Source organism: Ranitomeya imitator, chromosome 3 (genome assembly GCF_032444005.1).
Source record: "Ranitomeya imitator isolate aRanImi1 chromosome 3, aRanImi1.pri, whole genome shotgun sequence".
NCBI classification, from domain to species: domain Eukaryota; kingdom Metazoa; phylum Chordata; class Amphibia; order Anura; family Dendrobatidae; genus Ranitomeya; species Ranitomeya imitator.
In genome coordinates, this window is record NC_091284.1 from 39,637,878 (window position 1) to 39,654,570 (window position 16,693).

Here is a 16,693-nt window from a genome sequence, read left to right on the forward strand (position 1 = left end):
CCACCCCCTGCAGACTGTGAGCCCTCGCGGGCAGGGTCCTCCCTCCTTATGTACTCGTGTGCCTTGTTATCTGCTCATGTTTAATGTATTTGTCTATATTTGCCCCGTATTCACATGTAAAGCGCCATGGAATAAATGGCGCTATAAAAATGTATAATAATAATAAAAAATAATAATAAATTGAAACAGGAAAGGCACGTAGTGGCTAAATGCGCCTAGCCACAAATCTTACTCCAACTTTTGCGTTGCGCAAATTCCATCTTTTCAAAGCTTTTTTTAAGCAAGAAATCTGGCGAAAAAGCCTTGAAGAATCACTGAAAACCTGAGTCTTAGGGTGCATTTAGACAACCCATTTAGGCTGCATTTGAGCCGACAAATCAATTGTTGGTAATGTGTCAATGAATAGGAACAATTGTCCAAACAGACGATTGCAGCCTCCATCTTACAGCCCAGAATTATGAAGGCAAAAAAAAAATGGCAGTACCCTGCAGACAGACACATCCGAATTGCAAACACAACTGGCCGGATTGTTAATAGTCATCTGTAACCGGAGTTCCTTTGGCCAAGCTTCGCCTCCTTTGAGACTACCAGCAAAATAATGGCCTTCCTTAGGGAAGCCCTCTTCATGAAAAGGGACAATATATGTCAAATAAATGGAAACTGAAACGCGATCACGGGAAAATTTGGCCCAGATCAGACAATCTTTAGCAGATGTTTCCACAGATCAGAACATTGTCCCTCCAGATGAACCCACCTCTGTGACCAGCTGGAGATCGTTCACGTAGTTCTCTTCGGTCACTATGAGCTCGTGGATGTAGCCTTGTCTCTTCCTCTCTACAGGACTCAGCATATCTAGAAGATGTAAATCTGCGCACCCTAAAAATGCAAGAGGGGAAAAGTGTGTGTGCACGCATCCCTTATACCAGATGCCAATATAAATATCAAAAAACTGACCGTCACATCCAAACATGGACTAAGTGAGAACAGATGCTAACCTAGTCACCAACTCATGTACAATAAATAAGGCAGCACTCTGTAGCGCAACAAGTTACAAACATGAAAATTGAATTGCATTACTGCACTAGAAATATGAAAAATTGATAAAGTTTAGTGCATAAATTGGCCAATTCATGTGTACCTGGTAGCCACGATAAGGAATTTCTCGTTTACCAGGACCTATTAATGCCATCCTAACTTAGATAAAGTCTTCATCTGTATGGGAACCTGCGAGTCCTTTCTTAGACTAAAAATCTACATCTCGGTGGAGGGGTAGAGTCCTGTCTTGATTAAAAACGCCTGAAGTGAAAAGGCAAAGTGCTCAGTCAGAAGGCTAATGAATAGGATCGTCACATCCAAACATAGACTAAATGTGAACAGATGCTAACCTAGAGTCACCAACTCATGAACAATAAAATAAATAAGGCAGCACTCTGTAGCGCAACAACTTACAAACATGAATTGCATTACTGCACTAGAAATATGAAAAATTCACATTTAGTCTATGTTTGGATGTGACGATCAGTTTTTTGATATTTGTATTCATTGGTCTTCTGACTGAGCACTCCGCCTTTTAGCGTCAGGCATTTCTAATCAAGACAGGACCACTACCCCTCCACAGAGATGTAAATGTTTAGTCAAAGAGAGGACTCACAGGTTCCCATACAGATGAAGACTTTATTCTAAGTGAGGATGACATTGATAGGTCCTGGTAAACGAGAAATGCCTTATTGTGGCTACCAGGTACACATGAATTGGCCAACTTATGCACCAAACCTTCTCAATTTTTCATATTTCTAGTGCAGTAACGCAAGTAAATTTTTATGTTTCATGTTTGTAAGTTGTTGCGCTACAGAGTGCTGCCTTATTTATATTATACCAATTACCCTCTTTTTCTCCCTTCAAAATGAAAGAAATAGTATTTTATATCATCATGTCCAAAAAATATGAAAATTATTTCAACCGTAGAATAAATTCTAAAAACAATAAAATTGTAACGGCAAAATTGCCATTTTTCAGTCGCCACAAAATAAAATGCAATAAAAAGGAATCAAAATGTCACTTGTATAATCGTATGCGTACTCACCTGGAGAATCACGTCGCCCGGTCACATTAACTGCAGGATGAACAATTTAAAAAAGCAAAACCTGCCCCCCTCACCCCTCCCCCCCCCAAAAAAAAAAAAAAAAACAAAAAAAAAAAAAGGAAAACAAGAAGATATGATTGCTGTTTTTCCTTTCTTTTAATTTGGGGGGGTGGGGGGCATTTCACCAAACTTTGAATTTTTTATTGGCACATTGTATGGCAAAGTGAATGGTGTCATTAAAATCTAGAAAATTAACCTGCAAAAAAAAAAAGAAACAAAAAAAAAAAAAAAACAAGCTCTCATGGCTATGGGAACGGAAAAATAATATTTTTTTTTTTTTAAAAGTTATGGCTCTTGGAACAATGGGAGAGGAGAGAATAAACTCCTGAAAAATGTGTGTGCTGATCAATAGTTAATCCGCGTGTCACTATTCCCAATCTTTATCGACATGGATTAAAGATGGAGACCGGATCATTCCCTACAGGGTATGTACACTTTTGCAACCATTTTTTTTCTCCAAAATATGCAAGAATGCAAGACCAACTTCACAAAAAGTCTTGATCAAAAATACTACTAGTCTTGAGTGTATAGATCAGCGATGGCTAACCCTTTAGAGTCCGAGTGCCCAAACTGCAATCCAAAACCCACTTTTCTCTATCGCCTCTCATTGGGGAACACAGGAACCATGGGTGTATGCTGCTGCCACTGGGAGGCTGACACTATGCACAAAAAAAGTTAGCTCCTCCTCTGCAGTGTACACCCCACCGACTGGCATTATACACTTCAGTTTAGCTTAGTGTCAGTAGGAGGTGGACACGGGTCTTTGAATAGACCCCGATCTACCTCAATATGCGTCGTTTTTCTTTTAGGTTCTCCCGAGGAATACAGGGTGAGCAGTCACACCTGTAGCCCCACTATGTGGACTATGAGTACGGCGTGTACTGCCACCCCGTATCCTCATAGATCCCTCAGCAGGACCATGATCCTAGCACACAAGTGTGCTCAGAAGTCCGGTCCTAGCTCCGTCTCCCACCCACTCGCCCACCAGAGCCTGTCGGTTGGAGGAGACGAGGACGTCCATCACAGCTCCGTGGACGTCTTATTCCCCTCAGGTTAGTAACTGCATGGGATGTTTAGGTGAGTATTTTCACCTCCCATTCCCAGATCTCCCCCGGTCCTCCCTCACAGTGTGGGGGAGTAGAAGACCCTAAATGCGCTGCACGTTTTTCTTATGGCGGCGCTGACCTTTATTTTTAATAGGGATCCCAGGGGCAGCCACACGGGCAGTATCTCATCGCTTCCTCCTGAGCTGCCTCCTTCATCGGCGACCCAGCAGCCGCACTGCTTGGCGGCCACAATGTCCCCTCTTACAGCGCGACAGCCTAGCAGGCTGCCGCGCCGCTTTCCCCTGCGGCCTCACTGCTCGGCGGCCGCAATGTGTCCGGTGTCTGCACGGCGGCCTTGGCAGGCTGCCGCGCTACTTACTTCCTGCGGCGCACTGCTCCGGCGCCGCGATTCTCTTCTACGGCGGCGCCAGCATCTAATTTAGGTCCCGGCTTCGGCCGGGGCCTACTTCTGGCGCCGCGACCCCGCCACTTCCGGTTTCTCGGGCGGGCAGGCTGCCACGCTGCTCAGTCCCTGCGGCGCACTGCTCTGGCGCCGCGGTTCCCTTCTCCGGTGGTGCCAGCCTCTAATTTAGGTCCCGGCTTCGGCCAGGGCCTACTTCCGGCGCCGTGATTCCACCACTTCCGGTTTGCTCGGGCGGGCTTTTTTCCCGCCCGACAACCTCCTCCACGCATTCTCCGCCCAACGGCGCTCAGCAGACTCTACCTCCCACCTTGCTGGCGCCACACATCGCCGCTCCACTACCTGCAGAGCGCGCAGTCTGGCGTTTTCCCCCTTCTTGAAGTGCGGCAGGAGCTCACATCGCCTCCCTGTCTAAAGAATTCCCCGGAGGTCCACCCGCAAGCCGGACAACTTCTTCCACCTGGATCCGTTTTTGGCCGTGAGTAGCTCTGCACTGCAGACTGACACTCCCCTCTGCACCCTAACCCTCTGGCATTTTCTTCAGGGACCCTTCAAAATGGCTACTGCTAAGGGAGGCCGCTCTCGTCTTCCTTCTTCTTCCTCCACTTCTTTTGCCTTAGTCAAATACTTTGCATGTTCGTCCTGTAACTGCAAACTTCCCTCAGGTCAGTCCTCTCCACTCTGTCAGACCTGCAGCAACCCGATTGTTCCCACCTCCCAGGATCCCCTGGCTGCTCCGCTTGAGAGTGATACCCCCACCCGGGCCTCCTCTCTGTCACAATCGGTAGCGGATCTAACTCAGGTGTCTCAAACTCTGGTGTCCGTGCTGGAACGATTACCTCTGCAGATCCCCGCAGTAGCCAGCGGGTCGCAGGAGCCTCGGTCTGAGCCCTCCATTATAAGCTGCAAAAGGTCCAGACAGGAACACCGGTCTGAGTCCTCTTCTCGTTCCATCTCGCCACACGGTCCTTCTCTGCGGTCGACTTCCCCCCATGTCCTCCTCCCCTGAGTCAGGCGAGGCGTTCTCTGATGCGCCCTCGGAGGATATTTCAGAGCTGGATTCTAACCAAATCGCTACCATGAGGGATATGGTTCATAACCTCATTAAAGCGATAAATCAGACCTGTGGCATCAAGGATACCTCTACGGAACCCGCAGATCAGACGGTTTCGTTTAGACGGGCTAAACCACCTTCCAAGTTTTTCACTCCTCACCCTGAATTCGAGGAGATCATAACCAGAGAAAGAGAGAATCCGACCAGATGCTTTCGGAGAGGAAAGCGATTTGGCGTTTTATATCCCTTTTCTCCTGAGCTCACCGCTAATTGGACTGCTTCTCCTTCGGTGGATCCTCCAGTTTCCAGGCTATCCACCAATACGGTCATTCCACTGTCCGGAGGAGCATCTCTGAAGGATTCTAACGATAGAGTCATAGAATCCTTCGCGAAGTCAGCCTTTGAAGCGGCTGCAGCTACTCTATGCCCGGCTTTTGCTTCCACTTGGGTTTCAAAATCCATATCCAAATGGGCCAAACAACTCCGTCAGGTCATCCTGGACGGGGCTCCACCCGGACAGCTGGCAGAGCTTGCCAACCAGATTTCTTACGCAGGTGAATACTTGGTCTCCGCCTCCCTGGATGCCGCGTCTTGTGCGGCTCAGGCATCCAGCAATGCTGTTGCCATCCGTCGGACCATTTGGCTCAAGGCCTGGCAGGCGGATTTGTCTTCTAAAAAGTCCCTTACCAGCCTGCCTTTTCAAGGTCCACGTCTCTTTGGCTCTAAGTTGGACCAAATCATTAAGGACGCCACAAGTTCTCTTCTTCCCCAGTCCAAACCTCGTCGCCCTCCTCCTAGACGGCAATTTCTCTCCTTTCCGCCTTTTTGTTGCTTAGCGGCGTCAAACTCCTTTTCCCAGCAGCAACAGAGGCCACAGGCACATCAAGAGAAGACGGTATCCTTTAGACCCACTCCTTCCTGGCGTCCTCGCTACTCCCAGGGTAGATCCTCCAGGCCCAGGACTGGAAGATCCACCTCGGCATGGCTCTCAGCAAAACCCCACCCAACTTCCCAGGCTGGGCGGCCATCTCCTCTTCTTCAGGGACGTCTGGATCTCTTCAGTAGAGGACGCATGGGTCAGGGAAGTTGTATCCTTGGGATATAAAATAGAGTTCGTTTCACAACCCCGGGATCATTTCTTCGAATCCCGACCTCCAAGACACTCCGCTCCAGTTCCGGGTTTCTTCACAGCCATCGCTTCTCTCCTCAAAGCCGGGGTGATCGTGCCCGTCCCAGGACAAGAACGGTTCACAGGTTTCTATTCAAATCTTTTTGTGGTACCGAAAAAAGATGGCAAGGTTTGTCCCATTCTGGATCTCAAATTGCTGAAGAAGAGAGTTCCTCTGAGACACTTCAGGATGGAATCCCTTCGTTTGTTCAGTAATTGCTTCCATGGAGGCTCAGGAATTTCTGTGTTCCATAGATATTCAGGACGCCTACCTCCATGTCCCGATATTCCCGGGACATCACTGATTCCTGCGCTTTGCTGTGCTTCAAGAACACTTTCAGTTCGTCGCCCTGCCGTTCGGTCTTGCAACCGCTCCCAAAGGGTTTTCACGAAGCTTATGGCGGCGCTGATAGCCATCTTGAGGGTCAGAGGCCTGGTTCTGTTTCCGTACCTCGACGACATCCTCATCAAGGCCCTATCTTTTTCTCAAGCTCACGAAAGTCTGTCCATTGTCCTCGACACCCTAGCCCGCTTCGGGTGGCTGGTCAACCGGAAAATATCCTGCCTTATTCCTTCTCAGCGCATCGTTTTTCTGGGCATGCTCTTCGACACTCGTCAGACCAAAGTCTTCCTTCCCGAAGACAAGAGATCCATCCTTCGTCGGGACGTACGCTTGCTCCAGGGTCCTCGGTTTCCCTCCTTCCGATCGGCCATGAAGGTTCTGGGGAGGATGGTAGCAACATTGGAAGCGATTCCCTTCGCCCAATTTCACTCGCGACTTCTTCAGCAAGCCATCCTGTCTCAGTGGGACAGGTCTGTCCTTTCCCTGGATCATCTGATCCGACTCTCTCCCCGGGTCAAACAATCTCTCAACTGGTGGCTGACGTCCTCTCTCATCTCCCAGGGCAGGTCCTTCCTTCCAATTCACTGGCAGGTGGTGATGACGGACGCCAGCCTGCTCGGCTGGGGTGCGGTGTTTCGCCACCTGACTGTGCAGGGTTGTTGGTCGGCACGGGAGTCAACTCTGCCGATCAATGTCCTTGAGATTCGGGCCATCTTTCTGTCCCTTCGTCACTGGGAAAGGATTCTCAGGGGTCTACCAATCCGAATCCAGATGGACAATGCCACGGCTGTGGCATATGTCAACCATCTGGGGGGACTCGGAGCTCCTTGACCGAGGTATCCAGGATCCTCCTCTGGGCAGAGGCAATGGTTCCGGTGATATATCCGCGGTGCATATCCCCGGCGTGGACAATTGGGCCGCTGATTTCCTCAGCCGCGAGGGCCTCGTTGCAGGGGAATGGTCCTTGCATCAGGAGGTTTTTCCATCAGATTTGTCTTCGATGGGGGACTCCGGACGTGGACCTCATGGCGTCCTGAATGAACAGGAAGGTTCCTCGGTTCGTCTCCAGGTCTTGCGACTCCCTCGCAGTGGGCGTCAATGCCCTGGCCATTCCTTGGTTGCAGTTCGTGCTGCCCTATCTATTCCCACCTCTGCCCTTACTTCCCAAGCTGTTGATAAAGATCAAAGCGGAAGGGGTGCTGGTCATTCTGATTGCCCAGGATTGGCCCAGGAGAGGAGAGTTGGTTTGCGGAGATCGTCAATCTTCTCGCGGACGCCCCTTGGCGCCTTCCAGATAGGCCCGATCTGCCACCTGAATTCTCGGTCGCTCAGTTTAACGGCGTGGCTGTTGAAACCGCAGTTCTAAGAGCATCCGGCCTTTCGGACCAGGTGATTCACACCATGATCCAGGCTAGAAAGCCTTTGTCTTCCAGAATTTACTATCGTACCTGGAAGGCTTATTTCCGTTGGTGCGAGTCCAACTGCGTTTCACCTATGTCCTTTTCCCTGTATTCCATTTTGGCCTTCCTTCAGGCAGGACTGGATTTGGGTCTTGCTCTTAGCTTCCTTAAGGGCCAGGTTTCTGCACTCTCCATCCTTTTTCAGAAGACTATCTTCTCGGCCACAGGTTAAGACCTTCCTTCAAGGAGTGGCCCATGGTGTCCCTCCATACAGGGCCCCTGTGGATTCATGGGATTTAAATCTGGTACTGGACGTTCTGAGGGTTCCCCCCTTTGAGCCTCTCAGGGAGGTTCCTCTATCAGTCATATCTTGGAAGGTGGCCTTTGTGGCCAACACTTCTATCCGACGCGTTTCCAAGTTGGCGGCCCACTCTTGCCGACCTCCTTTCTTGGTCATCCACCAGGACAAGGTGGTCCTCAGGCCTTCGCCTTCCTTTCTTCCTAAGGTGGTTAACACATTCCACCTCAACGAGGAAATTGTTCTTCCTTCCTTTTGTCCAGCTCCGACTCATCCTTTGGAGCGATCGTTGAATAAGCTGGACCTCGTCAGGGCAGTGAGGATCTACTTGGATAGAACTTCCGCTTTCCGGAAGATGGATTCTCTTTTCGTCATTCCTGATGGAACGCAGAGGCCTGCCGGCTTCCAAGGCGACTATTGCTCGCTGGATCAGATAGGCAATTTTGGAGGCTTACCGGGTCAAGAATAGATTGCCCCCTCCTGGGATAAAGGCTCACTCTACCCGGGCAGTCGGCGCCTCCTGGGCGGTACACCACAGGGCTTCCGCCCTACAACTTTGCAAAGCGGCAACCTGGTCTTCCATCCACACGTTCGCCAAATTCTACAAGGTCCATACCTACGCTTCGGCGGACCCCAGCCTAGGCAGAAGGATCTTACAGGCGGCAGTGGTGAGTCCTCTGACCTGATGGAAGTATGTTTTTCTCACCCCAGGTACTGCTTTTGGACGTCCCATGGTTCCTGTGTCCCCCAATGAGAGGCGATAGAGAAAACAGGATTTTCGGTTGCTTACCGTAAAAGCGGTTTCTCAGAGCCTCCATTGGGGGACACAGCACCCTCCCATGTTGATCAATTTCTGTTCCTTGCTTTATGACTGTTCTCACGTTTACAGTTCTCATGTTTGTTATGTTTTCCACCTTGTTATTTATCTCCTACTGCTTTCTCACTAACTGAAGTGTATAATGCCAGTCGGTGGGGTGTACACTGCAGAGGAGAAGCTAACTTTTTTTGTGCATAGTGTCAGCCTCCTAGTGGCAGCAGCATACACCCATGGTTCCTATGTCCCCAATGGAGGCTCCGAGAAACAGATTTTACGGTAAGCAACCAAAAATCCTGTTTTCGCAAAGTGCCAACACGGCAATTTAACCCGAATACTGAGGTTTTAGATTAGAAAAACAACTCGCGCTATAGAGACTAATAGCAAAGAGCTTGTAAGCGCTGCTCTCCGAGCCTAAGATACCAGCCTTCCATTGCAGTGAAGGTCTATTCTTGGGAATGGAGAGGATTTTTATACCAAAGTAAAATCGCAAAGTTGTTTGTTTTTACAGACTCTTTGCGATTGTAACCCTTAAACCATGATGAGAACAAACCCTTTAAGCCAGGGATGTCAAACTAAACAGTAAAAAGCATATGGCCCAAATGGCCTAATTTAAATATGTAATACAGGATTAAACAAAACCTTGAATAAAACGAATAAAGTATGTTGCAAACAAAAGTGCCCCCACACACAGTACGATACCCACACCGTGAATTCCTACCCTACTGTACCCTCAATCCCCCCAGAGAATGGTGACCCCATGACAGTATGATTCTCCAACTGTAATCTCCACACAACCCTCCATACAGTATAATGGGCACAAAAAGTCCTCCATACAGTATAGTATCCCCACACAGCCCTCCGTACAGTATGTCCCCACATAGTGCTCCATACAGTATAATGTCCCCACATAGTCCTCCATACAGTATAATGTCCCCACATAGTCCTCCATACAGTATAATGTCCCCACAGTCTTCCATACAGTTCAGCGGGCCCCAAATAATCCCCCATACAGTATAATGGGCCCCAAATAATATTCCATACAGTGTAATGGGCCCCAAATAATATTCCATACAGTGTAATGGGCCCCAAATAATACTCCACACAGTGTAATGGGCCCCACATAGTGCTCCATACAGTGTAATGGGCACCACATAGTCCTCCATACAGTGTAATGGGTCCCACATAGTCCTCTATACAGTGTTATGGGCCCAACAGTGCTGTAAAGAGTATAACCGGGCCCTACATTGCTCCATTCAGTGTAATTGGCCCCAAATAGTGCTCCATACAGTGTACTGGGCACCACATAGTCCTCCATACAGTATAATGGGCCCACAGAGTCCTCCATACAGGATAATACCCCACAGTGCTCTATACAGTATAATGGCCCCACTTAGCGCTCCATACAGTATAATGGCCTCACATAGTGCTCCATACAGTATAATGGCCCACATAGTGCTCAATACAGTAAAATGGCCCCAGATAGTGCTTCATACAATAGAATAGCCCCACATAGTGTTCCAGACAGTGTACTGGCCCCACATATTGATCCATACAGTATAATGACCCCATGTGATGCTCCATACAGTATAATGGCCCCACATGATGCTCCATACATATAAACACCGAAAAATGGAGTTCCATACACAAAGAAAATTACATTTTAAAAATTGTACATTTTATTATTAATACTGTGAACAAAATAAATCACAAAATAACACAGAAGTAGAGCAAAGGAAAAAGGCCCTAGTTTAGAAACAGTGAATCCCCGGCAAAATTTGTAAATTTGTATAAACCAAACCCATGGTACTAGTATAGTCCACTATAAATCATATTGAGTACATGGCACCCAATCCAAATAGTATTCAGATAGCACCAATACAAGTCAGAGAATGGGATGTCCGTAAAATAATGCATACCCCAAAGGCTGTCACAGTGACCATCATCCATATAGGGGAAAAGAGCAATAGTGGTATACCTAGTAATAAAGTATCTTACCCATGGTGAATAGTCAGATGCCGGGGTGCAGTATGTGTCACACATAGCCATCCATACCGTGTAATGGGCTCAACATAAGCTCTATCCAGTATAACAGGGCCCTATATTGCCGCCTATACATTATAATGGGCACACAAAGATCTCCATACAGTATAATGGTGCCACATAGTGCTCCATACAGTGTAATGGTCTCACATAAAAAAAAAATTAACTATTCACCTCAGCCTGTTACCCCTCTGCTCCTGACTTCATATATCGCAGTCATACCTGTGGGCACGCACGTCAGCCCCTCAGCACTAGCACCACCACCCTCACCCTCCTCAGAACACGGGTGGCATGATCGGCACCAGTGATGAGGGGCATGACACGCAGGTTGAGGAGAGTTGCGATGGTGGTAGTGATGAGATGACACGCGTGCCATAGGTTCACCACCACTTGCATAGCTCCTACGCAGGCCTATGTGAACTGGGTTGATGCAGCAGATTACAAACCCTGAGTATATTCTGATCCTGGAGACATGTAGAGGGGTGTTCAATAATTTATCTGCCCGAATATGAAAACAACATTTTCTGCGAATATTGAACTTACTACTTTTCAATGTAATCCCCCTTGTCTTCAGCACACATATTCCACTTCGCCTCCAGTGACCGAATGTCCTCAGAATAGAATATGTCTTCCTGCTGCAAGAACCCAATTATTGCCTCTTTGAGTGCATTAGCATCAAGAAACCGTTGTCCACACAGAAATTTCTTCTGGTTCTGAAATATAAAGTAATCAGTGGGAGCCGTGTCTGGACTGTAGGGTGGATGGTCAAGCTCCATGAAGTCACATTGATATCAGCTTGAGATCTGCGATACTTGTGAGCTGGCGCATTGTTGTGAAGCAACAACACACTTGCCGACAACTTGCCACAGCATTTCTCCCTTACGTAATTCCTTCATTGTTGAAGAATAGGAGTTTCCAGTAATTGTGTTGTGTGGTGTGAATTCTAGCAATATGGTGCCTTCTGTATCCTAAAAAAACTGTTGCCACGATCTTTCGAATTAGTGACATCTTGGGCTTCCATTGCATGGACTCGTTTGGTCTCAGGTTCATGGTGGATGGAGGTTTCACCACCCGTAATAAATTTGAGATTTTCTCTAAGCATGTCTAAATATTCACTTGGCGACATATTTTTTGCTCCTGATTAAACATTCATTGAACCTACCAGTCTTTGGCATCATCAAAACATCATGAATGATACTGGAAATGGAGTCAACTGAAATGCGTAATTCATGAGCTAGAACTCTGAAGATCTTCTAAAATCTTGGCCTCCACTCTATGACACATTTCCTCTGACCATGCTTCGACTGGGAGCCATAAACGGGAGTCATCGTTTCATGGATTTCTTTAGACTTTTCTTCCCTCGTAAGGAATTTAATCACAGGGACGAAGCTCCGAAACAGTCACTTTCTTCGAAGAGCTGTACTGTACTTGCCATCCTATCACTTCCAGTGCCTTCACGAGAGAGAACTTCTCTGTCTGTTGAATGTTTAGACATGTCTCACCATGAACAAAAAGAGGTCAGCTCTCTAACTAGGACACGGATGTTAGGGTATAGAACTTATTGAGTCCACAGGTGTCATTCACAAATGGAAGATTATATATCCTTGAGAGTTCTGAACTGCATTTTGTTGCAAAGATTTATTTCAGCATGTCCTCCCATACAGCTAAAGATGGGGGTTGAAGACTTATGAAACTGTCTAGAAGTAAAATCAAGCCAATACGCATTAACTGTTTCATCTACATTTCCATTTGTTTATACCGTTTTTTTGAGGGGCAAGTTTTCTTTTTTTCACTAATTGCCAAACTTTTTCTAACAGATCCTTAATGGTTCAGCATTTTTCTCGTAAAATCTATTGGCAGCGCTTACTCTTTCACATTTGTTTTTTTGCATTGTTATGTATATATTCAATTTTGTTTAATTTAAAAAAACAAAAGTGATGAAAATTGAACAAAACAAAATGCAGGACAAACAGAATGTGGTAAACAAAACCAAACTGCAAAACCATTTGTAAAAATATAAAAGTACCCGTAAATGCACATTCATTCATGCTGTGAGCCTTATATTCATGGGAATCAGGAAATGTTCTGCTGAAATTTGTTTTTAAAAAATACATTCTGTAATAAACAGGAGTTTCCTATCCTTTTTTCTTTTCGTTTTCTGATTCCAGGTGTTTTATTTTATATTCTTTATTGCTCTGGGTCTGAGATTTGAAAAACAGCAGCTTTCATCAGAGAAGGCAGGTGGACGTGAAAAAAGTAACGAAATTACCGTACTCCCGATTTCTACACGAGATTGTTTTAGGCATATACTCAGTATCTGTGCAGAGATCATAGTACAAGAAAGGTAGGAGGTGAGCTGTGACATCACCTATTGTGAATGGTGGATCCTGTGTTATCTACTGTATATAGAGGTGTTATCAGTCATTGTACAGGAGGAGGAGGTGAGCTGTGACACCACCTATTGTGAATGGTGGATCCTGTGCTATCTACTGTATATCGAGGTGTTATCAGTCATTGTACAGGAGGAGGAGGTGAGCTGTGACATCACCTATTGTGAATGGTGGATCCTGTGTTATCTACTGTATATAGAGGTGTTATCAGTCAATGTACAGGAGGAGGTGAGCTGTGACATCACCTATTGTGAATCCTGTGTTACCTACAGTTATCGATCATTGACATTTGGTCTATGATAAAGATTACTTTAGAAAAAATATATATTTCATATTTTGATATCACGACAGTAACTTTTCGTGTGCAACAAGAAACAATCAAACAAGGACAACACAGACATGAGTGTTTTAGCTTCTATAAGAAGGATTTAATTCTCTATACATGTAGTAGATTGTAAAGGCTGTATTACAGTTGTTAAAGCTGTAGATTTTTATATATTTATATATCTTACATTCATATCCATGACAATACTGAAGTGCGGATGAACACGGAGCTCCAATTGGCTCAAGCGATAAAAAAAAAATGTTATTTTATCTTTTTTGGAGGGGCAATAGGGCGACACTTCTAGAATGAGTATTACAGTTGCGGGGAGAATGGGGGAATACAGAAGATAAAAAATAAAACAACTACTACAGCCATGAGTAAAAACATCCCATCGTGGCAAATTTTTTAAAAACTTTTCATTCCTTTTTTTTCTCTCTGCGCAAGGCAGGAAAAGTGGAAGCTAGTGTTCCAAAAAGATGACGGCACAATACGATATAAGTTTCTAAAAAAAAGGATAAAATATAGGACAAAAATTCCACAGTCTAGATAAAATAAGAAAATGAAAAAAAAAAAATAGTATGTAAACATTGCCATTAATTCCAGGTTAAAATAGTGTACTGTATTACATTCTTCGTCCTGATCGGAAAAAGGAACAGCTAAGAAGCCCTGTGACCGGAGGGAGGAGGAGAGGCGGGACGCCCCAAAAAGTCGGATGAAGACTAAACACTGGCATGTATAATACAATGGATATAATACCCCCGGCAAATGTATGTATGTATGTATATATATATATATATATATATATATATATATATATATATATATATATATATATATATATATATATATATATATATATATATATATATTAATAATAATAATAATAATAAACAAAATACATAAACAGTACAAATCAGGGAGGTCCGCCATCAATGACATGTGCAAAATTGAAGGACGTGATTAACAAGCGCAGCGGGCCCGTTAACGCTGGAGAACCATTGCACCAGAAAAATACAATTTAAAAAAAAAAATAATAATTGTTTTTTGCTTGTTTTAGGACATAAAAAAAAAAACCTAATCCTCTACATCTTGTTGAATACAAATTATGTAGTATATACCTTTCTAAATATTTGGGAGTATTTCACTATTTTTTTCTACTTCTTTCTGTGAGTTAAAAGGTTAAAATAAAGGATTCTGAGACAGGACAAACACACACACAAAAAAATCATAATAATACAATAGGTAATAAAATAAAAGCCAAACATTTCATATTTATGGACACGATATAAAAACAGTACATGCAGCATTCCTTGATAGTGGGTCTTTTTGCAAATTAAAAGTAATATCGCAACCATTTGATGACAGACTTCCCTCGAAAAAGTGTCATGATCAAACTAAAAAGGACGCTGTATGATTTTTATTATTTATTTTTTTTATTAAGTGGTGAAAGCCGCAAAAGGACCCACTATCCTCCTTAATCCGAGTGTCAATTTTATTTATTTCTTTATTTTTTATTTATTTTTTAATTATTTTTTTTAGCTTCAGGATCTGCAGGTACAACGTAATGGTCAACATGCATCTAAATGGAAAAATGAGGTAAAAATTCTGTGCAGCGGTCTTCTAGTCAGAAGGCAGATGAATGATCATGCTGGAAGTCACATGATCAAGGCTGCATCTCCCATCATCCCTCTGGGCAGTGATATGGGGATAGTGGGTCCCTTTGAGGACTTTCAAGCCTGAGTAGGGGGATGGACAACATATGATTCCTAGAAAAAGGAGGAAAACAACACATAAGCAAACAAAAAAAAAATCTAAAAAAAATAAAATAAAAAACACTGTACACTACAACAATGACTGTGCAAGGTGCAAAATAAACGAAAATAAAAAAGGCAGCATGCCACACACAGGGAATGATGTATGACAACAGGCCCAAGTACTCTCTTCAAGTTATTAAAAAAAAAAAAAGAAAAGAAAAAAAACCCTTAAAACACATTTTATGCAGCCTAAAATGCTATGAAAATAAGCGTCACAATATTTCATCGCTTATTCGATCCCGCTGTTCGGCTTCACCTCCTCTGTGTACATGTGATGACCACTGTCCAATCGCAGCCTGCTGCAGTGACATCATCATAGCGGGAGGTGAAGAGGCGGGGCCGCTCACATGCCCCGCCCCCCGAGAATGACAACATCACGGAGATATGTAAACCAAGATGAGGCAGAGGATCCAAATGGTGCGGGAACGGGGAAGGGTTCAAAAAGATGTTGAATGCGATTACAAAAATTTTGGCCTTAATTAAAAGGGTTACTCAAGGTTTTAGCAAATAAAAACTTATTCTTTAAGTTCTGAAAAGTTATACAAGTTTCCAATATATTTTCTGTATTAATTATTTCCAGATTTATAAATCTCTGGTTTCTGACAACATTCACTGGGTACCTACAATCTATTTTTTTAAATTAGCATTGGTCATGCGATGGACGCACAGGTAATCGGATCTTTACAGCACAGTTATGGGACCTCTGTCTTGGAACGGACCACCCTCTGTGTGTCCATCACATGAGCAGAATGGATTTTCATCAATACATAAAATATGTTGGAGAAGTGTTCACTTTAGCTGCTTCTGGACCGTCCATAGACTTTAAAGGGAAACTATCACTAGGTCTTTGCTACCCAATCTGATAGTAGCATGATGTAGGGGCAGAGACTCCGATTCCAGCGACGTGTCACTTTATAGATTTCTGCAGTTTTGATTAAAAACAGTTTTCTCAGCTGCAGATCTAAGAATGCCGAGCTGTGTATAACCCCGCCCACACCACTGTGGCAGGTTCCTGTATACACTGCGCATAGGCAGAAAGCTGCCAATCAGCTTGGGAGGTGAGGTTGGACTACATGGCAGCAGGTTTACTAGTCTTCTAGTCCATCTCCCACTGATAAGTGTACTTTTCATAAAATCGCTATTTTATCAGCCCAGTAAGGGTATGTGCACACGTTGCGGATTCTCTGCGGATCCGCAGCGTTTTTTGAGGTGCAGAAACGCTGCAGATCCGCAATTGATTTACAGTACAATGTAAATCAATGAGAGAAAAAGAAATGCTGTGCACACTTTGCGGAAAATCTGCTGCGGAAACGCTGCGGTTTAAAAGAAGTAGCATGTCACTTCTTTTTTGTGAATCTGCAGCGTTTTTGTACCCATTCCATTATAGAAAACCGCAGGGGTAAAAAATGTAGCAAATCCGCAAGAAAACCGCCG

The 16,693-nt window shown here is 44.8% G+C and overlaps 1 protein-coding gene across 3 annotated transcripts in view; it reads right to left on the reverse strand.

Annotated features, from left to right (window-relative positions):
* ITSN1 (intersectin 1) overlaps nt 1–16,693 on the reverse strand; it is a 150,760-nt gene that overhangs the window by 19,777 nt on the left and 114,290 nt on the right. For 2 of the 3 annotated variants that reach the window (XM_069760790.1, XM_069760789.1), the window contains exon 29: nt 755–876. In XM_069760790.1, the coding sequence (XP_069616891.1) occupies nt 755–876 (122 nt within the window). Of the gene's footprint in view, nt 1–754; nt 877–14,982; nt 15,212–16,693 lie in introns of those variants that run through there. The other variant, XM_069760791.1, reaches the window with a different exon arrangement.